The sequence below is a fragment of the Ascaphus truei genome, chromosome 1, assembly GCF_040206685.1.
Source record: "Ascaphus truei isolate aAscTru1 chromosome 1, aAscTru1.hap1, whole genome shotgun sequence".
NCBI lineage: Eukaryota > Metazoa > Chordata > Amphibia > Anura > Ascaphidae > Ascaphus > Ascaphus truei.
In genome coordinates this window covers 16,648,009-16,672,399 of record NC_134483.1, presented here as the reverse complement: position 1 = coordinate 16,672,399, position 24,391 = coordinate 16,648,009, and the positions used below count along the sequence as shown (strand labels likewise).

At 47.7% G+C, this 24,391-nt stretch overlaps 1 protein-coding gene across 4 annotated transcripts in view; it reads left to right on the top strand.

Moving 5' to 3' along the window:
* The window catches only part of UBAP1 (ubiquitin associated protein 1), a 39,334-nt gene that overhangs the window by 1,032 nt on the left and 13,911 nt on the right, over positions 1–24,391 (top strand). Inside the window, exons 2-4 of one of the 4 annotated variants that reach the window (XM_075582685.1) lie at positions 16,860–17,126; positions 22,736–22,776; positions 24,044–24,168. In XM_075582685.1, coding sequence (XP_075438800.1) covers positions 22,743–22,776; positions 24,044–24,168 — 159 coding nt within the window. In that variant the 5' untranslated portion in view covers positions 16,860–17,126; positions 22,736–22,742. Of the gene's footprint in view, positions 1–3,687; positions 3,849–5,206; positions 5,687–16,859; positions 17,127–22,735; positions 22,777–24,043; positions 24,169–24,391 lie in introns of those variants that run through there. The other 3 variants (XM_075582676.1, XM_075582695.1, XM_075582668.1) reach the window with 3 other exon arrangements.

The window sequence follows — 24,391 nt, the reverse complement described above, 5'->3', positions numbered from 1 at the left end:
AAGTGTAGGTGACAGTTGGGGGGGAGAAGTGTAGGTGTCAGCGGGGGGGTGAAGTGTATGTGACAGCGGGGGGAGAGGTGTAGGTGATTGTTGGGGGCAGAGAGGTGTAGGTGACGGCAGGGGGGAGAAGTGTAGGTGACGGCGGGGGGGACAGAGGTGTAGGTGACGGTGGGGGGGACAGGTGTAGGTGACGGCGGGGGGGGAAAGTGTAGTTGACAGCGGGGGGGAGAAGTGTAGTTGACAGCGGGGGGGAGAAGTGTAGGTGACAGCGGGGGGGCAGAGAGGTGTAGGTAACAGTTGGGGGCAGAGAGGTGTAGGTGACGGCGGGGGGGCAGAGAGGTGTAGGTGACGGCGGGGGGGACAGAGGTGTAGGTGACGGCGGGGGGGGGGACAGAGGTGTAGGTGACAGTTGGGGGCAGAGAGGTGTAGGTGACGGCGGGGGGGACAGAGGTGTAGGTGACGGCGGGGGGGACAGAGGTGTAGGTGACGGCGGGGGGGACAGAGGTGTAGGTGACGGCGGGGGGGGGGGACAGAGGTGTAGGTGACGGCGGGGGGGGACAGAGGTGTAGGTGATGGCGGGGGGACAGAGGTGTAGGTGACGGCGGGGGGGACAGGTGTAGGTGACGGCGGGGGGGACAGAGGTGTAGGTGACGGCGGGGGGGACAGAGGTGTAGGTGACGGCTGGGGGGGGCACAGGTGTAGGTGATGGCGGGGGGGACAGAGGTGTAGGTGACAGCGGGGGGGGCAGAGGTGTAGGTGACGGCGGGGGGGACAGAGGTGTAGGTGACAGCGGGGGGGATAGAGGTGTAGGTGACAGCGGGGGGGCAGAGGTGTAGGTGACGGGGGGCAGAGGCGGGGGGAAGAGAGGTGTAGGTGATGGCTGGGGGACAGATGTGTAGGTGACGGCGGGGGGGCAGAGGTGTAGGTGATGGCGGGGGGGGAGAGGTGTAGGTGACAGCGGGGGGGAAGAGAGGTGTAGGTGACGGCGGGGGGGACAGAGGTGTAGGTGACGGCGGGGGGGGCAGAGGTGTAGGTGACAGTGGGGGGGACAGAGGTGTAGGTGACGGCGGGGGGGACAGAGGTGTAGGTGACAGCGGGGGGGACAGAGGTGTAGGTGACGGCGGGGGGGACAGAGGTGTAGGTGACGGCGGGGGGGGCAGAGGTGTAGGTGACAGTGGGGGGGACAGAGGTGTAGGTGACGGCGGGGGGGACAGAGGTGTAGGTGACGGCGGGGGGACAGAGGTGTAGGTGACGGCGGGGGGGACAGAGGTGTAGGTGACGGCTGGGGGGACAGAGGTGTAGGTGACAGCTGGGGGGACAGAGGTGTAGGTGACGGCGGGGGGGAGAGGTGTAGGTGACGGCGGGGGGGAAGAGAGGTGTAGGTGACGGCAGGGGGGGACAGAGGTGTAGGTGACGGCAGGGGGACAGAGGTGTAGGTGACGGCGGGGGGGACAGAGGTGTAAGTGACGGCGGGGGGGACAGAGGTGTAAGTGACGGCGGGGGGGCAGAGAGGTGTAGGTGACGGGGGGCAGAGGCAGGGAGAATAGAGAGGTGTAGGTGACGGCGTTGGGGATGAGGTGTAGGTGACGGCGGGGGGGACAGAGGTGTAGGTGACGGCGGGGGGGACAGAGGTGTAGGTGACGGCGGGGGGGCAGAGGTGTAGGTGACGGCGGGGGGGCAGAGGTGTAGGTGACGGCGGGGGCCAGAGGTGTCGGTGACAGATGGAGGGGGGAGGTGTCGGTGACAGATGGAGGGGGAGGTGTCGGTGACAGATGGAGGGGGGAGGTGTCGGTGACCGATGGAGGGGGGAGGTGTCGGTGACCGATGGAGGGGGGAGGTGTCGGTGACCGATGGAGGGGGGAGGTGTCGGTGACCGATGGAGGGGGGAGGTGTCGGTGACCGATGGAGGGGGGAGGTGTCGGTGACCGATGGAGGGGGGAGGTGTCGGTGACCGATGGAGGGGGGAGGTGTCGGTGACCGATGGAGGGGGGAGGTGTCGGTGACCGATGGAGGGGGGAGGTGTCGGTGACCGATGGAGGGGGGAGGTGTCGGTGACCGATGGAGGGGGGAGGTGTCGGTGACCGATGGAGGGGGGAGGTGTCGGTGACCGATGGAGGGGGGAGGTGTCGGTGACCGATGGAGGGGGGAGGTGTCGGTGACCGATGGAGGGGGGAGGTGTCGGTGACCGATGGAGGGGGGAGGTGTCGGTGACCGATGGAGGGGGGAGGTGTCGGTGACCGATGGAGGGGGGAGGTGTCGGTGACCGATGGAGGGGGGAGGTGTCGGTGACCGATGGAGGGGGGAGGTGTCGGTGACCGATGGAGGGGGGAGGTGTCGGTGACCGATGGAGGGGGGAGGTGTCGGTGACCGATGGAGGGGGGAGGTGTCGGTGACCGATGGAGGGGGGAGGTGTCGGTGACCGATGGAGGGGGGAGGTGTCGGTGACCGATGGAGGGGGGAGGTGTCGGTGACCGATGGAGGGGGGAGGTGTCGGTGACCGATGGAGGGGGGAGGTGTCGGTGACCGATGGAGGGGGGAGGTGTCGGTGACCGATGGAGGGGGGAGGTGTCGGTGACCGATGGAGGGGGGAGGTGTCGGTGACCGTGGGGGGAGGTGACAGTTGGGGGGTGGGAGAGGTGTGGCTGACAGTTGGGGGGTGGGAGAGGTGGGGGTGACAGTTGGGGGATGGGAGAGGTGGGGGTGACAGTTGGGGGATGGGAGAGGTGGGGGTGACAGTTGGGGGGGGAGAGGTGTCGGTGACAGTTGGGGGGTGGGAGAGGTGTCGGTGACAGATGGGGTGGGAGGTGTCGGTGACAAATGGATGGAGGGAGGAGGTGTCGGTGACAAATGGATGGAGGGGGAGGTGTCGGTGACAGATGGAGGGGGGAGGTGTCGGTGACAGATGGAGGGGGGAGGTGTCGGTGACAGATGGAGGGGGGAGGTGTCGGTGACAGATGGAGGGGGGAGGTGTCGGTGACAGATGGAGGGGGGAGGTGTCGGTGACAGATGGAGGGGGGAGGTGTCGGTGACAGATGGAGGGGGGAGGTGTCGGTGACAGTGGGAGGAGGTGGAGGTGACAGTTGGGGGGTGGAGAGGTGGAGGTGACAGTTGGGGGGTGGGAGAGGTGGAGGTGACAGTTGGGGGGTGGGAGAGGTGGAGGTGACAGTTGGGGGGTGGGAGAGGTGGGGGTGACAGTTGGGGGATGGGAGAGGTGGGGGTGACAGTTGGGGGATGGGAGAGGTGGGGGTGACAGTTGGGGGATGGGAGAGGTGGAGGTGACAGTTGGGGGGGGGGCAGAGGTGGAGGTGACAGTTGGGGGGGGGGAGAGGTGGAGGTGACAGTTGGGGGGGGGAGAGGTGGAGGTGACAGTTGGGGGGGGAGAGGTGGAGGTGACAGTTGGGGGGGGGGAGAGGTGGAGGTGACAGTTGGGGGGGGGGAGAGGTGGAGGTGATAGTTGGGGGGGGGGAGAGGTGGAGGTGATAGTTGGGGGGGGGGAGAGGTGGAGGTGATAGTTGGGGGGGGGGAGAGGTGGAGGTGATAGTTGGGGGGGGGGAGAGGTGGAGGTGATAGTTGGGGGGGAGAGGTGGAGGTGACAGTTGGGGGGAGGTGTTGGGGGGGGTGGGAGAGGTGGGGGTGACAGTTGGGTGGGGGTGACAGTTGGGGGGGGGAGTGGTGGAGGTGACAGTCAGTTCAGGGAAGTACAGGTGACACGAGTACAGATGTAACAAGCTTAGTTGGCCGTTTGTAGTGTGTTATGGTGGAGATGGGCTGTGTAAGCTGTGATGTAATGGGACATCTTGTGTTATCTGCGGGAACCATGTCGTGCTGTTGTAGGCGTCAGTCAGTTGGTATGTGTACAATCACTTATTCTAAGTCACTCACTCCCGAGTGCATTAATGTTCCTTTTCCTTACAGAGTACAGTAATACTGATCAACATTATGTCATCATCCTATGTATTATATACATAATGGTTCTAGGAAATTACCAATGTCATATTCCTAAGAAACTAATGAGTCTTTGCAGACTTCTGTGTGTTAGCAACTGTCCTATTGGATTAGATTGCAAAATACTATAACATGTTTTGGATCCACAAAAGCAGTCAGAGGAGCTACAGGTAGGAATGAAGTGGATTCATCTTGAAGTTGTATTCTGTATCACAAGGCCCTGCTTAGCCATAGCAGGTCTTTGTTTTTTTTACTCCATTCCGAACCTGTTAAAATATTGTGAAAGAGGAGTTCTCGGTTGTCCAGCTTTGTCTCTAAAGGTGCAGCTGGAGGGTTAAGTGCCGCTGACCCTGCCTCTATCTAGGTGCTTCAGTCAGTGTTTGATAACAGCGTGCAATGATGCATAAGACCGCGGAATCATTCCAGTCATTGTACAATATGTTGGCAGAAGAAACGTGCAGAGTAGGACATCGGTGTGTTGGTGTATTCCTAAAGATTACCCTTTGAGTACATAAAATAAATAATGTATGTACAATGTATACTTTTTATATGGTTGTGTTTTTTTGTCAGTACAGTTTGTATTAAATCTTTGTTCTAAGAGTGTGGTGGAAACAATTTTTCATAGTAAAACATGTCTTGACAGTTCTCTCATAGGCAAAGTAAAGTACTGTTTGCTGTTAGCCGCCTCCTCCTCTCCCTATATGACGTTGTACCGGCAGATTAGAATAGCAGTAGGTGTGTGCTGCAAGGACTTTCAACCTGCTTAAAAAGATGTAGGTATCCTCATGGAGTGAAATTGATAACCAACATTGTTTGCAGTAGTGTCACAAGTGATCTAATCTATCCCAGCCCTGCCAGGAGTGGTGTTTGTTTTACATGTGCTAAGTCATCAGTGAGCAACTGGAAGAATTCTGCTGGCACAGTTTGTGTGTTATCATTTTGGCCGTGTCCCAAAATGCAGTTCGGCAACAATGCAGTTGGTCATGTTTGGGGAGTGGGATTGTTCCTAATAAAAACGAGCACATTGTAATGTGCTGTGATAGTGGGCATACATTTATTGTACCTTTTAGTGGTCTTTCCTATTCTGTAGGGCTTTTGTGTCGATTTTGTCTGAAGCCGTCTCTCTTTATGCCCTTAAACAAAGTGCATAGTGTAACCACTACCTGCAGCTGTGATTTCTCTGTTGGGATGGCAGTTGCTATTAGTGGTTAACAGTCATTTAAGAATAGCCATCAACTAGCTAACGGTTACGGTCACTGTTTAGTGAATAACTCGCTAGGAGTTAATGGACAGTAGGTAAATAGACGGAAGGAGTAGCTTAGTAGTAAGAACACTGCCTTTTAAGGGGGTGAACCGAGTTTGAATTAAAGTGTCCGTGCTTGGGGACCGTAGGCAAGTCATTTTATATTCCTTCACCTCTGACCCCAATATTACATTGTAAGCTCTTCGGGCGTGGACTTGGGACTCTGTTAAAATGAAACTACAGCATTCAATTCACTTAGCTGGGGGTGCTGACATGCTCATTGGGAGAATCACTTAACTGCGATACGGGGTGTCGTACCACGCTCCAGAGTTAACTGGCATTCACATGGGGGGTGTGATACCGTGCATCACAGTTTAGGGAATCAGAGCAGTATCCCTGACAATCTCCCGAGTTGGAATCCGTGTTCCTCGCATGAGATGTGGACGGGGGGATGTGACCAGGCATTTCAAGTACTCGGACATATTGTGACTCAAAAAGGTAAATGTATCATCCGCTTTTAATGAATAGCAGACAAGAAATGCCCAGCAGCCTGTGTCGGCGGCCGGCTTGTGTAGGAGACCTACCTACCTGTGTAGGAGACCTACCTACCTGTGTAGGAGACCTACCTACCTGTGTGGGCGGCCGACTCCCCACCCCGTGCGCGCTAGTACCTCCAGCCCCCTCCCCCTCGCGTGCGCCAGTACCTCCAGCCCCCTCCCCCCCCCGTGCGTGACAGTACCTCCAGCCCCCTCCCCCCGTGCGCGATAGTACCTCCAACCCCCTCCCCCTCGTGTGCGCCAGTACCTCCAGCCCCCTCCCCCCCGTGCGCGCCAGTACCTCCAGCCCCCTCCCCCCCGTGCGCGATAGTGCCACCCCACCCCGTGCGCACCAGTACCTCCAGCCCCTTCCCTCCCCATGTGTGACAGTACCTCATCAGCTTCCCCCTCAGCTTCCCCCTCACACTACGCCGCATCGAGCGGGCAAGCATGGAAACGGGAGCGGGTAAAAATGGCGCACCGCAAGGAGGAAAGGATCACCACCCCCTCCCTCCCGAGGAAAGGATCACCACCCCCTCCCTCCCGAGGAAAGGATCACCACCCCCTCCATCCCGTGGAAAGGATCACCACCCCCTCCCTCCCGAGGAAAGGATCACCCCCCCCCCCCCTCCGGCGGGGACACAGGGACACACACACACAGGGAGACACACACACGATACAAGGGGGGAGGCATGAGAGGACATCAGTACTTAGCTTTGTGCAGAGATGGAAGGGCGGGCTTGACTGCTCAGCTCACATAAAGCATGACAGAGCGCCAACACGTGTCTGCCCAATCAGGAAGGGGATTTTTTTTTTTTTAGCACGAGCAGCTGATTTGAAACAGAACCGCGTGCGCTGCTTGGCAGGTCACCAGTGGCCTAAATCCAGTCGCCGCGGGCGTCCGTATTTGTCGAGCACTGTATATATCTATATAGCATTGCTCCTGCTGTATACCTTCCCCTTTATTTGCTATAGGGGTAGCTTTTTGGTATGATGCTGCCAATGGCTGCACTCCACTAAACCCACTCAGCTTATTTCATCAGTGTTTTTTTGACTATCTACATTTATTGGTGCTCTATTGAACTGTGTCTCTGGTCTCTGCTGGTTAATTCCATCAGAGCTGAATTTATCCTCTATCCCCCACCCCTGACAAATATTATATTGTGTCTGAGTGTTTATCTACTCAGTAGGGATCATTGGTTTCTCGTCTCATTTATTTTTAATTATTGTTACACTTCTAATCGGTAATATATGGTTTAAGTGATATTAATAAAAGTTATATTCTAATCATAGTGGTGTGCATTTAAGTGAATTTTCTCTGAGCCCACTCACTTGTGAACTCACCATTTTACTGATTTATATTTATATTTTATTTTTATAAAATATATTACCAGGAAGTAATACATTGAGAGTTACCTCTCGTTTTCAAGTATGTCCTGGGCACAGAGTTATGACAAATAATACATGGTTACAAATACAGTTACATAAATGAACAGGGTATACATTATATACAAGACATTGCATGCACAGTTAAAAAAAATATATATTATGAGCGTATGAAACAGTTACAGACCAGATTAAAATGTGAGACAACCTTAGATTTGAAAGAACTTAAACTTGTGGTGGATGTGAGAGTCTCCGGTAGGTTGTTCCAGTTTTGGGGTGCACGGTAACAGAATGAGGAATGGCCGGATACTTTGTTGAGCTTTGGGACCATGAACAGTCTTTTGGAGTCTGATGGAGTCTCAGGTGATGGGTGCTGCATGTGGTAAGGGTGAGGAGCTTGTTCAGGTAGCTGGGTAGCTTTCCCATAAAGAATTTAAAGGCAAGACAGGAAAGGTAAACTTTGCGCCTATACTCTAGTGATGACCAATCTAGTTCTTTGAGCATTTCGCAGTGATGTGTGTTGTAGTTGCATTGGAGAACAAAACGACAAATTGAATTGTAGAGGGTGTCAAGTTTGCTAAGGTGGGTTTGAGGTGCCGAGCCATATACTATGTCTCCATAGTCAATAATTGGCATTAGCATCTGCTGTGGGATACGCTTTCTGACCAGGAGACTTAGGGAGGATTTGTTCCTGTAAAGTACCCCTAGTTTGGCATAGGTCTTGGTTGTCAGGGTATCAATGTGCATTCCGAATGTTAAGTGGGAGTCAAACCATAAGCCCAGGTATTTAAAACTAGTGACAGGAGTTAGGGTGGTGTTAGTGTTTGTTCTTATGTGGAGCTCAGTCGCTTGAAGCTTTAAAAATTTCGTCTTGGTCTCAAATACCATTGTTACAGTCTTGTCAGTGTTTAAAAACAGTTTGTTTTGGGAAATCCAGTTTTCGAGTCTCAAACTTCAGTCTGACATAATGTGTTGGAGGTCAGAGAGGCTATGGCTGTGTGCATATAGGATTGTGTCATCTGCATACATGTGTATTGAGGCTTCCTGACAAGCTGTGGGAAGATCATTGATGAACACTGAGAAGAGTAGGGGCCCCAGAACAGAGCCTTGCGGGACGCCACAGGTGATATCCAGGGGTTGGATTTAGAGCCTGAGCTGGACACATGTTGGGATCTTCCTGATAGGTAGGACTGAAACCAGTTTAAAGCATGCTTCCCTATTCCAGAGCTCTGGAGTTTAAGCAGGATAGCATGATCAAAAGTATCAAAAGCCTTTGCAAAATCTAGGAATATTGCACCAGTGAGTTGTCCCCGTTCCATTCCACACTGGATCTCATTGCAAACTTTTAGCAGGGTAGTTACGGTGGAGTGTTTGGGTCGAAAGCCAGATTGGAATTGGCTAGGGAAATTTGTCTTGGTATAGTAATCGCTTAATTGGGAGTGGACACATTTTTCCATGACTTTGGATAGTATTGGGAGAAGAGAGATTGTCCTGTAGTTTGAGACAGTGTTTTTGTCCCCACTTTTGAAGATTGGGACAACTCTGGCAGTTTTCTAGGTCTTAGGGATATGGCCTGCAGACAGGATAGAGTTGACTATGGAAGCAATTGGTTTGGCAATGGCTGGGGCACCAAGTCTTAGGAACCTAGATTGTAGTAAGTCAGGTCCGCATTGGCTGCTTAGTTTTAGTTTGAGGAGCGCTTGTGTAATCTCTTCAGATACTGGGCCAAATTGAAAATTGTGGGCTGTGTTGGGAGGGGGTGGGGCTATGTGGGTACTCCCAGGATGAGATTCAGGTTTGTGGTTTGGGCTGCGTTTCGCTAATAAGTTAGTGGCACACCCCAGAAAGTAATCATTGAATGCATTTGCATTGTCAGTGGGGTTTGTCAGAGTAATATCCCCCTTAGTGATATTACTTGGTTGTTGATGGTTAGGAGGCTGGAATATATTGTTGATAACCTTCCAGAAGTTAGCTGGGTTTGATGTATTTTGGTGGAGATTGTCAGAGTAATATTGTGCTTTTGCGTGCCTTGTTTGCCTTGTGCACATGTTCCGCAGGCATCTGTAGTGATTGAGATCCTTGGTAGTGCCAGTTACTTTGTAGCTTTCCCACAAGGTATCCCTGAGCTGGTAGAGTGCAATAAGGTCAGTTGTAACCCATGGAAGGTGGGCCTCCCGTACCCTTATTTTGCATAGTGGAGCATGGGTATTGCAGAGTTTTAAGAACTCGGATTGGAAATAGTCGAACGCAGAATCAGGGTCGGGAATTAAATCGATTCTGTGCCATGGGCAGTTGGTAAGGTCATCCAGAAACTGTTGTGGGTTAAAGTTTTTAAATGTTCTAGTGAGGAGAACTTTAGGGCTTGAATGGGGCGGTTTCATTTTCCTTACATGGTCACTGAAAATATCAGGAAGGATGCCAGAGGATTGGATTCTGCTGGGGTTTGAGGAGAGAATCCAGTCTAACAAGGAATGGTTATGCGATTTCAGGTTTGTCCGTGTGGGTTGGGAAATGAGTTGTGATAGGTTTAGTGACTTGAGTTGTATCTGGATTTTGTGGTTTTTAGGGTCAAGCCAATTGAAGTTAAAATCCCCAAGAACTAGCAGCTCACTCTTCTCATTCAGAGAGGAAATGGAGCCAAGAAACTGGGTGATATCAGTCAGGGATTGTAGAGGGGCTTTATGGGGGCGGTAGATGCCAGCGAGCAAGATGGGCTTAGAAAAGGGGAGGCAGATTTTGCCAACTAGAATTTCAAAAGAGGGTGGGCTTGGGGGGCAATTTAAAAGTGTAAATTGTAATGTGTCTGCCATATAAAATAACACCCCTCCTCCTCTCTTTGACCTATCTCTCCTAAAAATGGAGTATCCCTGAATGGCGATATTTGCATCAGGGGTTTTAGGGGTTAGCTATGTTTCTGTAAGAATGATGGCTTTGGGTTTATGCATAAGGCACCATGCCCTTAGTTCGTCCAGTTTGGGCAGCAGGCTCCAGATATTTATATGGGCGACAGCCCCTTTTGGAATTTAAAGGTGGAATTCTCAGGGGCATGGGACAGAGTTGAAATGGGAGGACCTGGGTTAGGTTCAATATCACCTGCTAAAGAGAGTAATAGTATGAGTAGAACTTTGGGTAGTTGTTTTCAAGTTGTAAATTTGTGGTGTTTGCCATTAGAGTGAGAAGTGGTTGGTGTGCTGGTTTTTAGAGTTCTCCACCAACATTCAGTAGATAGTGCAAGGCTTTTGAGTAGTCCAGGGTGTATGGTGATGTTGGGTGTGGGCCAGGAGGGAGGAGTTTGTAGTGTATAGAGGGAGTAACATGTGAATGAGGCCAGGAGAAAGAAAAAAGTTAAGATACATAGCAGGTTCATTATGCCAAAGGTAGGCAGTGCTGCATGGAGCTGTTTTGAGTAAAGTGAGTGTGTGCAGACTAAACAGCAGGGGTGTGCCTGTTTCTTGTCAAATGTTTTGCTGCATTGCAATGCTAGAGTCAATTCAGGGTTTCACTGGGCTGAGTGGGTGTGGGAGGTATTTTGTGCAGTCAGTTTTGGGAGAGGTTGCAGTGAAATAAGTTGTAAAGGGGTGGGGGGTTAAAATATGCAGGGTAACAAGCATGGGATCATAGTGTGGTCATATAAGCTCACCGTTTGTTGCCTTGAGTAAAAGAGTTTGCAGAAAGATGAAGTCCCCAGTCACCTCTAGTCACACTATAGTCTAACTATATATTGTCACTTAAAATGATCACTTTAAATGCATCACTCTTAAGATGCCAATGCTACCCTGCCAATGCAGGGGGGATATTTGTTTCATACATCTAAAGCAGTCACATGACCCGCCCCCCCGCTCCAATAAATCAGCTTGTTCCAGTTGGTCAATTAGCAGCAAACAGTTGAGGGGGGAGGGGGATCCACCTTTTGATATACAAACATACCAAGAGAGATCAATAGTACAAGCCGGGAGGGTAATTCTTTTAAACCAGGACTTGCAGATCAGGGACATACCAAGAGAGATCAATTGTACAAGCCGGGAGGGTAATTCTTTTAAAACAGGACTTGCAGATCAGGGACATACCTGTGAAGAGAATGCAATTAGATCCATGTCATATCAGCTGAGGTTATTGGTCTTGCATGAAGAAAGTAAATATATAAACTATAGTCTAACTATATATTGTCACTTAAAATGATCACTTTAAATGCATCACTCTTAAGATGCCAATGCTACCCTGCCAATGCACTTTCAGTTCACAGAAGAAAACTGGGGTAAGCGGCCCCCCAAATGACGAGTGCTGCAGAGTTATTAATCCCACAGCATGATATCATATATAATACATGGAATTTGCTTGTACATCCCAGTTAGAAACAGAGCTGTAATATGTATCAAGAAACCAAGTATAGCAACTTGGGCCCCTATGATGGGGAATAGCTTAGCGGAATCAAATGAAAAGGGATGACCGAGGGAGGTCCCACGACCAGCTCCGGACCCCTGCCCAATAAGTCCTGAATATGTATAGCTAATTCTCCTGGGGAAACTGCATGAATGAGTGAACGTATGAAATCACTTACTGCATTGTTTTCAGCTCCGTCCGGGTTGGCTGGTTTTACAAAGCCCTACCGGGGTTAAACGCGTCAGAGGTTATTCGTGGGGTTACCCCTTCTTTTATCCATTTTTTGCCAATGGCTTAATAAACTTTTTCATACCGTAGCACAGTCCAGCCTCTATGTTTGCCTTGCGGTGCACTGCTGATTTTCTCTCTTCGGCGAGAGGTTTTTCCCTGACTTTCAGTTCGCAGTTTGCACCCACTCATTACAATTATTGGTTACTTTTTTTGTTTGTTAATTAACATGTTTTCTAGTTGATCACTCCCTATCACCACCTTTTTTTTTTTTTAATATTCCTTTTTCCTGCTTTAATTTGATCTAAATTGTGTTAGTTGTTCATGCCTGTACTTCCAGAAACGCCCAGTCTGGCTTCGATATGGTTTGAGTCAAATTATTGTCTTCTAAAGGGACTTAATATGCATTTGCTAGGCCGCTCGTAACCATGTTAGCCTTGCAAACACTTCTAATATAAAGGTATGGGTTTTTCTTTTTTGTAGTCACAGTAAAACAAATGATTGTTTTCAAAATTCTCTTTAGGGAAAAAACCCCATCACATTTGCCCCAGGTTTCCAAAACTATTGTTTGTCACCGTTGCAGGGTTTGGATAATGAATGTTTTATACGACGGGAGAGTAACTAGTCTTACAAATTGGGCTTCGATCCAAACGTCAAAACGAAGAGTTTCGTTACCATGTGAGTCCCGGAAGACCACCCCTCTTCCTGCTCCTAACCAACAGATGGATTGGTGTAGTGTTCATGTTGCAGCGGTCAGGCCCCCAGCACATGACCGGATGGATCGGTGTAGTGTTCATGTTGCAGCGGGCAGGCCCCCAGCACATGACCGGATGGATCGGTGTAGTGTTCATGTTGCAGCGGGCAGGCCCCCAGCACATGACCGGATGGATCGGTGTAGTGTTCATGTTGCAGCGGGCAGGGCCCCAGCACGTGACCGGATGAGGGAGGACACGCCATTTCTGTTAAGATCGCTTTTGTGATCTCCCTCTAGAGCAGGGGTGGCCAACTCCTGTACTCAAGGGCCACCAACAGGCCACGATATCCCTACTTCAGCACAGGTAGCTGTCATTCGCTCTGCTGTTATGACTGACTGAGCCACCTGTACTGAATCCCAGATATCCTTAAAACCTGACCTGTTAGTGGCCCTTGAGGACTGGAGTTGGCCACACCTGTGCTATAGGCTTCTGGAGAGGCTGCTGCTTTAAAACAAACGTACAGTACAGCAGGAGTGCGCAAAGCTTTTATCCTGCGCTTCCCTGCCTGCTCACCTCCCAGCTCGCGCCCCCCCCCCCCCACCCTCCTGCTTGGCTCCTGCGTCAAATAACGTTGCCATCACGTGCCCCCAGCAGCGTCATTTGACGCTGGTTACCATGGCGACGTGTCGCCGATGATCAGGTAGGAGAAGCTGCAGAGGTCTCGCGCGGTAACCCCGGCACATAATTTAAGTGCCTTGGGGGAGAGCGCGGGACCTCTGTAGCCGCCGCGCCCCCACTTTGCGCACCCTTGCTATACAGTATAAGCAGCGGATAACCAGATTGATGGTCTATGTAATCTGAGTCCACTTTATTGTTTGAATCAGACAAAACATGTTGACAAATGTTTCTCAGGCGCTTCCCTGTTAAGGGATGCATTGCATAGGAACATTATTCATCGTTCTTTTATGGATATATACTATATTGAATACAATATCTGTGATCATCAGCTTTGAGTCTAAACATGCGAGTTGCAAGTTTGTGTTACTTTGATAAGAAGTTTAGTAGGGCAAGTTGTGTCTAACTGGTGAGGGTATATAAGGCATTCTTTGTTACACATCTAATGAGCTTCTGTCCTGTCCTATTGGGCTTCCGGTAATGTATGGTAGAACATGTACTGTAGAAGGGAATATTTACTACTAATGATACATTCTAGTACCACCATATGTATCAACACAGCCATTCTGATAGCTCCTAGCATTCACCTCCTAGGGCTACATTGTATCCTAATACCATCCAGAAATACATCCTCCAGTGTGGGGTATGTGCACATCATCCTCCAGTGTGGGTGGGGTGTGTGCACATCATATGTGGACACACTTACTCTATGCCGGCATTGTACCTTGCCATTGGGGATTTTTATACTCTCCTTGTATATCAGTTCACATTGTATTATATGTTAATAACATTTTATTGTTTTTTCTATTGGAGCATATTTGTGATTTTTGTGCCAAATTATTGGTGATCATTCTGAGGGCGTATTACACTCTGGGTCATTGAGCCCTATTTCCGACTATCTACGTACACTGCGTGAGTGCAGTTATAAGGGAATCTTTTTTGTGCCCCCTTTGGGGACTCCATATATGTATAAATGTAATTCAGGTACATGTTCATTTAGTTCCCCTATTCCGCACTGACATTGTAGCTCTTTGAAAAATGTAATCTGCTTCCTCTATTTCAATCGCACCCCATTCCCCTGCAGGGCATCGTAACTCTCTTGTTTGTTTTGCATTTACTGATCCTTTTAGCACTGTCATGTGATAGTACAAAAGTTAGTAATGTGATCGAAAAGAGCGAGAGAAACGAGTTACTGTGGTAATAACATGACTCGTTCTTATCCAACAAAGGCAACTTTTTGGTGTTGTGAACTGTACACAGGCCTGAGCCAAAGCTAAAAATACAGAAAACCAAAGCTACTGGAAGTCCTTGTCACGCCACCTTCAGAAGTGCTGTTTTCCAATGATATGAAAGGATAAACAGTGGTGTGAAAAAGAAAGAACACCCTCTTTGAATTGTATTGTTTTACATATCTGGACATAATAACAATCATCTGTTCCTTAGCAGGTCTTAAAATTAGGTAAATACAACCTCCGATGAACAACAACACATGACATATTTCACTGGCATGATTTATTTAACAAAAATAAAGCCAAAATGGAGAAGCTATGTGTGAAAAACTAAGTACACCATTATTGCTTCTATAGGGATTAAGATGCTAAGTAGCAGACAGGTGCTGCTAATCAAATGCCCTTGATTAATTGATCATCAGCAATTGTGACCACTTCTATAAAAGCCGACGTTTTAGCAGTTTGCTGGTCTGGAGCATTCAGGTGTGTGTTAACACAATGCCAAGGAGGAAAGACATCAGCAATGATCTTAGAGAAGCAATTGTTGCTGCCCATCAATCTGGGAAGGGTTATAAGGCCATTTCCAAACAATTTAAAGTCCATCATTCTACAGTGAGAAAAATTATTCAAAAGTGGAAAACGTTCAAGACAGTTGCCAATCTTCCCAGCAGTGGACGTCCCAGCAAATTCACCCCAAGGTCAGACCGTGCAATGCTCAGAGAAATTGCAGAAAACCCAAGAGTTACATCTCCGACTCTACAAGGCTCAGTTAGCATGTTAAAGTTCATGACAGTACAATTAGAAAAAGACTGAACAAGTATGGTTTGTTTGGAAGGGTTGCCAGGAGAAAGCCTCTTCTCTCTAAAAAGAACATGGCAGCACGGCTTTGGTTTGCAAAGTTGCATCTTAACAAACCACAAGAATCTGGAACAATGTCCTTTGGACAGACAAGACCAAAGTGGAGATGTTTGGCCATAATGCACAGCGCCACGTTTGGCGAAAACCAAACACAGCATATCGGCACAAACACCTCATACCAGCTGTCAAGCACGTGGTGGAGGGGTGATGATTTGAACTTGTTTTGCAGCCACAGGACCTGGGAACCTTGCAGTCATTGAGTCGACCATGAACTCCTCTGTATACCAAAGTATTCTAGAGTCAAATGTGAGGCCATCTGTCCGACAGCTAAAGCTTGGCCGAAATTGGGTCATGCAACAAGACAATGATCCCAAGCACACCAGCAAATCTACAACAGAATGGCTGAAAAAGAAAAAATCAAGGTGTTGCAATGGCCCAGTCAAAGTCCAGACCTCAACCCGATTAAAATGCTGTGGCTGGACCTTAAGAGAGCTATGCATAAACAGATGCCCGCAAACCTCAATGAACTAAAGCAACGTTGTAAAGAAGAGTGGGCCAAAATTCCTCCACAACGATGTGAGAGACTGATAGTCATACAGAAAACGATTACTTCAAGTTATTGCTGCTAAAGGTGGTTCTACAAGCTGTTGAATCATAACGTGTAATATGTCATGTGTTGTTCATCTGAGTTGTATTTACCTAATTTTAAGATCTGCTAAGGAAAAGATGATTGTTATTATGTCCTGATATGTAAAACCATAGAATTCAAAGAGGGTGTACTTTCTTTTTCAAACCACTGTATACTTCAACCTGTTCTACAAAGTTTATTAACCTTGAACAATTTCAGGGTTGATTTTAAAATTCCATGTAACATATAGAATGTATATTTCGATATGTATAATATGTGTTCCTTTTATAGGAAGGAAAGTGAGCACACAAATGGCCGCACTCACAATATTGCCTTAGAACAGTTCATCTCCAGTCCTCAAGGGCAACCAACAGGTCAGGATTTAAGGATATCCCTGCTTCAGCACCGGTGGTGCAGTCGAAGACTGAGCCACTGATGGTGCCACCTGTGCTAAAGTTGGGATATCATTAAAACCTGACCTGTTGGTGGCCCTTGAGACTGGAGATGAGCCCCACTGCCTTAAGCCTGTGTTGTGCTTGCACTTACAGGAAAATTGTCTTGGGCTTTATCTCCAGCACCAATCTACTAGCCCACGCATGTTCAACTCCTACTCAACACCTGCCCCCAACAGGTCAGGTTTATAGGACATCACAGCTTCAGCACAGGTGGCTCAATTAGAGGTGCAGTTTTTGACTGAGCCACTGATTGAGCCACCTGTGCTGAAGCTTGGATATCCTCAAAACCTGAGCGGTTGTGGAGGTGCTTGAGGACTGGAGTTGAGCCCCCCTGTACTAGCCCATACAACAATTCCATTGTTTAGATTAGGAGGACAGATGTGACCAACTCAGCCAAATACCTGAACGTGACCACAGTTGGTGGCCCTGCCGGTTTTACCCTACCACATTAGCAATGAGATACCAGACAAAAACATAAAACGGCTTCCTCGTAATTACAAATAATATGTTACTCAGCTTTAAAGTCACCGCATTATGTCTGTGTAGCCATGTAACTGCTGCATTCCTATTATTTTTATATTGTTGTCGATTTTGGTTTCAGAATTCACTTGGATGATACTCTGGAGCCATAACCTGGATCCAATGTACTGCACACCCATTGAACAATATACATTGAGTATTCATACATGTGTGCAGGGCTAGAAGGCACTTGTTCGCTCACCATGGGCAGCATGTCATTGGGATGTGACCCATCTCTTCTGACAATGCTCTTGCTACAGCAAAGATGAAAGGGAGGACGAAAGATTGCGGCTCCGTGACGCTCTAGATGCGCGATGGCCAGCACAGAGGTCCGGGGAAATAAATGGAGGTACAGTGCGGAAAGTAGTTGGGTGCTGGTGATAATACAGTGATGGGCAGTGGGTGAGAAAGATGGGCAGAGGGTGAGAAAGATGGGCAGAGGGTGAGAAAGATGGGCAGAGGGTGAGAAAGATGGGCAGAGGGTGAGAAAGATGGGCAGAGGGTTGCAGGTGCTGATACAGTGGGATAAAGGGACTGACTGACAGATGGGCTGCAGGGGGTTATATCGGGATGGAAAGGAACACAAACGGATGGCACAGAGTGTAGAGGTTGTAACATAAGTTGTACATCCTTGTTTTGTGCTAAGAAAATAAAGTTGTCCTCCAGCGCGTGGTCTTATTGCTCTTTTCTTCCTTATGTAGAAAAAAGACAACCACAAGAAACACCACACACAAGTGGTATAATAGGCGTCGACACTCAGTATCTTAATCTATAGAGAAGTAGAGAACTTGACACTTGCCTGTGTATTTGTTCCCGTAGTGCATACTCCTCTATTTTCCTTCTGCTGTTACCTTAAAAAGTGGAGAGGCATAGCATAATACTGTTTATTACAAAAATAAGGGAGGTGAGATAAAAATACACTTACAACGACCAACCACATGGATTGTGGTGGTTTCTAGTGTCCTTTTAAAAACTTCCTTGCTGGAGCTGCTTTTCAGTCACTTTTTCTCAACTCCTGACTTGTCTGTCTGGGTCCACGGGGATGGGAGGCTTCCTCAGATTCGTGCACAGTCTGTTGTGCCTCTCCGTGTGCAGAGCTCCCTGCTGTTTGTCAGTGTTGGTTAGCTGATCCACAGACTCCACATCACTGATGAAGCCAAACCAGGCGAAACTAGTTTGATGTGGACATCCCCTTTTTGGTCTTTTGGAGCCACCATACCTGTGGAGTCTGTGGATCAGCTCCAGCAAGGTAGTTTTTAAAAGACACTTGCAGCAATAGAAACCACCACAATCCGTGTGGTTGATCGTTTGTAAGTGTATTTTTATCTCACCTCCCTTATTTTTGTAATAAACAGTATTATGCTATGCCTCTCTCCACTTTTTAAGGTAACAGCAGAAGGAAAATAGGAGTATGCACTACGGGAACAAACACACAGGCAAGTGTCAAGTTCTCTACTTCTCTATAGATTAAGATACTGAGTGTCGACGCCTATTATACCACTTGTGTGTGGTGTTTCTTGTTGTCTTTTTTCTACATAAGGAAGAAAAGAGCAATAAGACCACGCGCTGGAGGACAACTTTATTTTCTACCAATCTTATATAAGGAGGAGTTTGAATTACCTCCTGGGACACCAGCTGCGGGACTTTATTTATTGCACCTCATTAATAGGACTAGCGCCACTTTTATTTTTTCTTTATTGTTTTGTGCTAAGAAAAAAAAAATGTGCCTGGCTAGTGAGCAGAGCCGGTATTATTCCAGTCTTGCCAATGTGTAATGTGGGTTTCCCCAAACTGTTTCACTGCAGCTTTCAAAACATTGAGCTATTGCTTGCATCATATCTGTGTAAGATTCCCTTTCTGCACTTCCCTTATGTTGGTAGCTGTGTTTCAAGCTCGTCTATAAAGACTTATATGTTTATTTGAATTCACGGTGAGGAGGAGAGAGCGCAACTTCCACTTTCACTGATTAACAAGAAACTTCATGGATTCTAAATGAAACATGGTATCACCTCGGAGAACGTGTGTCCGTGTGGCCTGCAGAAGGGAGTTTTCAGCACACGTTTGGTGTTGCAGACCTGTGCTATAAAATTCTAGTCGCTCTTTTGGTCCTGGAGGAACCTGAATCTCATTTGGGCCGTGATGTCTTTTATTGAGCCAGTTAAAAAACCTCTGGCATTAGAAAATCTATTCAAGCCAGGTAAAGGGTCATAGAATAAGAAGTTGGTATCACACTTCGTAGTCAAATGTGACTCTAATTTGCTCATTTAAAAAAAAAAAAAAACGTTTGTCATTTCAAATGACATGACAGCGTTGCTTAGAGCAGAGGTGCGCAGACTTCTGTTGCTGCGCCCCCCTGCACCCACTCCCCCCGGTGCTTGCTCCCCCTTTACCTGCCTGTCGCTGTCAGTGGGGTCATGTGACGTCCCGTGACTCCACGTTTGACGCCGGCTGAACCCCGGTAAGTTCAGTTGCAGAGGCCTCACGCGATCCCCCGGCATTTAATTTAAAGAGCGCTGGGCCTCTGCAACCGCCCGGGCCCCCCCAAGAAAATCCTGCGCGCCCCAGTTTGCACACCCCTGGCTTAGAGTAAAGGGTGGGAAGTTATAGGATATGCCAACCATAAACTCTGTGTTCCCCAACGCTGGCTATTCATGGTTTAAATAAATAGACTGGTTGGCTGCGTGTGAATTTCCATTATGCTGTACTGCTAAGTGGGCAGTCAGCACAGGACGTGTTCGGGAGTCTTTGTACGACGCCCACAAATACAGTATACTTAATTGTACAGTGTATATATAATTGTAAGGACAGGATGACCTGGTACTTCAGCTCTTTGTTCCGCAGGGTTCTGAGAAGGGCAACTAAAATAAAATAAACAAAAAAACAATCATCTTTTATTCGCAATCTGAAAAAAAACAAAAAACTGACCTGGTATTGGTATAGGGAAGGAAGAAGGCAAAACTGGCAAGGTAGAATCGCAAGCAAATCCAGCAGCATGTGAATGTCTGTATGTACCAGAAAACCTGTATAATGATCTGCTAATATTTCTTTAGTGGTGCTTTATTACATGAAGTTAGATACCCCCTATACTCTATCTGCTTGCGAAAGGCCCGAAGGGAAGGGGATTCATAATGCATTGATGTGGGGTACAGCATCGGTGTTAACTGCCGTTCGAGGTGCATTACATATCATTTTGTGTCCCCTCGTCACTGGTGAGAGGAAGCGAGGGTGGGAGAGGAGAGGAGGAGATGTAGCAAGAACGTCCACGGGTAAATCCGAGTGGCGAAGTTGCAGATCCTAATTTCCAATATAATTATTTGCACAATGGGCGGGCACATACTGTAGAAAGTTATAGGTTTGTAGTAAGTAAGTACAATTCTATTCCAAAGTTCAGGGAATGTGCATTGCTGCTTGACCTGTTTGATGACCCGGGTTTCTAGGTTACCCATGCCAAATATTGTGGATTAACTTGTTCCCTTTTATAGACTAATTGATAAATTGGTCATTATAGTGACACTGTCCTAATTGGCAAGGAAACGAGGCATAGGTTGGGAAATAAGGTCACGGCCTCCAGAACAGGGCAGATGTACATCAAAGCTGTTTGGTCGTATTCACTGCAGGACGTACCCATAAGATTACCAAGTTACAGTTTAGGGCCTCAGAAAAAATAATGAATGCGTTTGAAGTTTTAAAATCGGATGATAAAGAATATATGGGGGGAAAAAGAAGATTCTCTCTAAATATGGACATTTTCGTTCAAATATGACCCTAAGGCGCCGTGCACAAGCACATTCTTCTGCAGGGGAGACAAGGCGGACATCTGTTCTTTGATTGGACGGCTGTGTCACGTGACGCGGCAGTCGCAACCAGAAAACAAATTTGGAAAACGCTACAACTGTCTCCCGCATTGCAGCAGCAAGCGCGATAGTCGCGGTATGTATTAGCACGTTGGGGTGATGCGTACAGGCAGACCCCACATTAGGCCTCAGCCAAGGTTACTGCTTGCTGGCGGAGGCGCACTGAGGCGCGCTTCCGCTCAGCACTGAGCCCCTACAGCTGCAATTAGAGCGGCTTTAGTAGGGGCTCGTCTACGCATCCGCAAGCGTGCGGAAGCGTAGGTCTTAGCTGAATGTTAAAGTTCGGCGCTCGCCGGAGCGCAGGGCTGGTCACGTGAGCGGTTCGTCCAATGAGGGCGAACCAGCTCCGTGACATCACTGGCCCGCCCCCTGACGGCGCGCTGTCTAAGGCCAGGGAAAGCACCCGCTTTCCCTGAGCCTCAGTGCGCCTCAGCACGCCAGCGGGGAGCTTGGCCGAGGCCTTAACGTACGCAATGGGACCAGAGAATGTATGTAAAGCGAAAATGTACTTAAAGTGAAGCACTACCTTTTCCCCCACTTATCGATGCATGTACTGTACTGCAATCATCATATATGTGCATAACTGATGTAAATAACGCATGTGTAACAGGGTCTATAGTCTCCCCGCTTGCGCACAGCTTCGGTACAGGTAGGGAGCCGGTATTGCTGTTCAGGACGTGATGACAGGCGCATGCGTGAGCTGCTGTTTGCCTATTGGGCGATATGTCTGTACTTGCGAGTGTACTTAAAGTGAGTGTCCTTAAACCGGGGTATGCCTGTACTCTGTTTTAGCGCTGCCGGCATCGCTCCGGGTGACGCCGCGCGCGGTTTTTGGTATAATCACGGCCTAAGAATTGTGGATTGAAAATGACAAACTGCGTAGCTTATTATTTCAAGACAATGACTGCGCTCCAAAAGTCACAAAATAAAATGTTTTAATATTAAAATTAAGGTGATGTGGAAACACTGTTAATTTTAGCTTTACACCGTCATCTTTGTATATAACAATGCGAGTATAACAATGTGAGTATAATGCTTCCATTCATTTCAGTTTCATGTTTATATTTTCAAATGTTTCCTTCAGTCCAAATAATCTATTTGTCATTTTTTGGGGCCTCTTAAACTTGACATTGCTTAGGGCCTCAGAAGGTCAAAGTCCAGCCCCGGCTCTTATTCCTTCATATCAATACCCACACGGTAAAATCCAGAGATGAAATTAAGGTCCGTACTGACTTTTCTGAGTTATATACAGTATACACTTTTGTGAATGTTCCTTCGCATTGTAACAGAACGACTTAAATCCTGACTCTAAGAAGTCTCTTTCCTGTACCTACTGCTTGTGTTCCATGAAACATCTGCTTGTCTTGTGTATTAAAAAACGTATTGCTACCTTCCTTACTGCATATATAAAATGGAATATAAAGCACAGAATTTATATTTGTGGGGCTGATCTGTCATAAAAGAATGAGCAGGATTATTCAGTGACCTCAGAAGGGGACAGGTACTGACCTTGGTTGCTTTTTCAGTGTGGGAAAAGTCTGCACCTTTTTAAATAATTGTCCCTCCCATACAAAATGAATGATGTATTGGTCACTCTGTTCAGAACTGCTGCTTAACACGAGTAACACCCCTGGTTCAGGGCATTTCCACAGATGCGTATTGTCAGTGATTAGTTCCTAACTACAGCTCATGGTAACCTCTGCTGCTGGAGGGGACGACTTGTCTATTGCAGGGGTGGCCAACGGCTGTCCTCAAGAATCCACCAACAGGCTAGGTAATGGAGATAGCCAACAGTGGCTGTTGACTGAGCCACCTGTGCTGAAGCGGGGATATCCTTAAATCCTGACCTTTTGGTGGCCCCTGAGAACTGGAGTTGCCCAACCCTGGTCTATTGCAAAGCAGTATGTTGCAAGTCGCTCTGGCTGTGAAGGGTTTCAAGATATACTGTGTACACTCCTATATAATAAATGGCACAATCCTAGCACATAATGGCCTGAAGCTGATTTCTCCTTCATTACCATGTCAGGGGACAAGCCTATAAACCATGTAACTTGTGGCACACAAAAGGAGCAATATTTACTTTTCTGGTTTATTTGTTTTTCAGACTCTAAATGGCTTCTAGGAAGTTCACTTCAGACTCACACGGTAAGTAAGTTGGGATTGATTTTTTGCGTTCTGTGTGTTTGTTTTACATGGTTATGCCAGTCTTGGACACCGCCACAGCAGAACTGGCTGCACACTATATCAGCACCTGTCACAGGTGACGCCCAATACACCTATGTCCCTGTATGTAACTACTACCCATGGACTGTGTAAACATTATACCCTACCCCCTGTTATTCATGTACTGTGTAATCATTATACCCTACCCCCTGTTATTCATGTACTGTGTAATCATTATACCCTGCCCCCTGTTATTCATGTACTGTGTGAACATTATACCCTGCCCCCTGTTATTCATGTACTGTGTAATCATTATACCCTACTCCCTGTTATTCGTGGACTGTGTAATCATACCCTACCCCCTGTTATTCATGGACTGTGTAATCATTATACCCTACCCCCGTTATTCGTGGACTGTGTAATCATACCCTACCCCCTGTTATTCATGGACTGTGTAATCATTATACCCTACCCCGTTATTCGTGGACTGTGTAATCATACCCTGCCCCGTTATTCATGGACTGTGTAATCATACCCTGCCCCCTGTTGTTCATGTACAGTGTAACCATTATACCCTGCCCCGTTATTCATGTACTGTGTAATCATTATACCCTACCCCCTGTTATACATGTACTGTGTAATCATACCCTACCCCCTGTTATTCATGTACTGTGTAATCATTATACCCTACCCCCTGTTATACATATACTGTGTAATCATTATACCCTACCCCCTGTTATTCATGGACTGTGTAAATACTATACCCTACCCCCTGTTATTCATGGACTGTGTAAATACTATACCCTACCCCCTGTTATTCATGGACTGTGTAAATACTATACCCTACCCCTGTTATTCATGGACTGTGTAAATATTATACCCTACCCCCTGTTGTTCATGCTTTGGCAATACTGAAATGTTTTTTTGTCATGCCAACAAAGCTTATTTGATATGACAATAGAAGGAATTATGATCCTTAGTATTTTTGGTCCATAACACTTGTTATAATTGCATGTCTCTAATTGACTCTTTTTTGTGTGTAAAGTCATTCTGATGCTATTATTAGTCAAACATGCACAGCTGTAGCACAATACGTATATGATAATATCAGAATTTCACTGGACCGGGTAAGAAAATAATCACTCATTTTTTTTCAGGAAGTAAATCCGTTTGAATCTTTCGGAGGAAAACTTTTTGTGCAGCCTGACGCAATCCTGTTTTAACGTGTTTCTGCTGTTTGTTTCCCAAGGGCCTTTCAGTTACTTAGAGGACGTCCCATTCAAGATCGGTGACAAATTCAAAGCCCCGGATAAGGTTGGCCTGCCCATTGGATTCTGCGTGGTGGACATTCCTCAGCTAGTGAAAAAGATTCAAGTACGTTTCTCACAACCGAAAAGTAAAATGATTTGTTTTATTATCATGGGGATCCAGTGTAATAATTAACTGCACCCAGTATTGTAACGTTTGAGAATAATCTTTTGCTTAAGCATGGAGTGTGGGGGACGTGCGCAGTTGGTTTTTCCTGCTGGTGGTTGTAGGAACGATCTGCAGCTTTGAATTTTTTCAGAAAACATTTGGGCAAAATCTCATACAAATT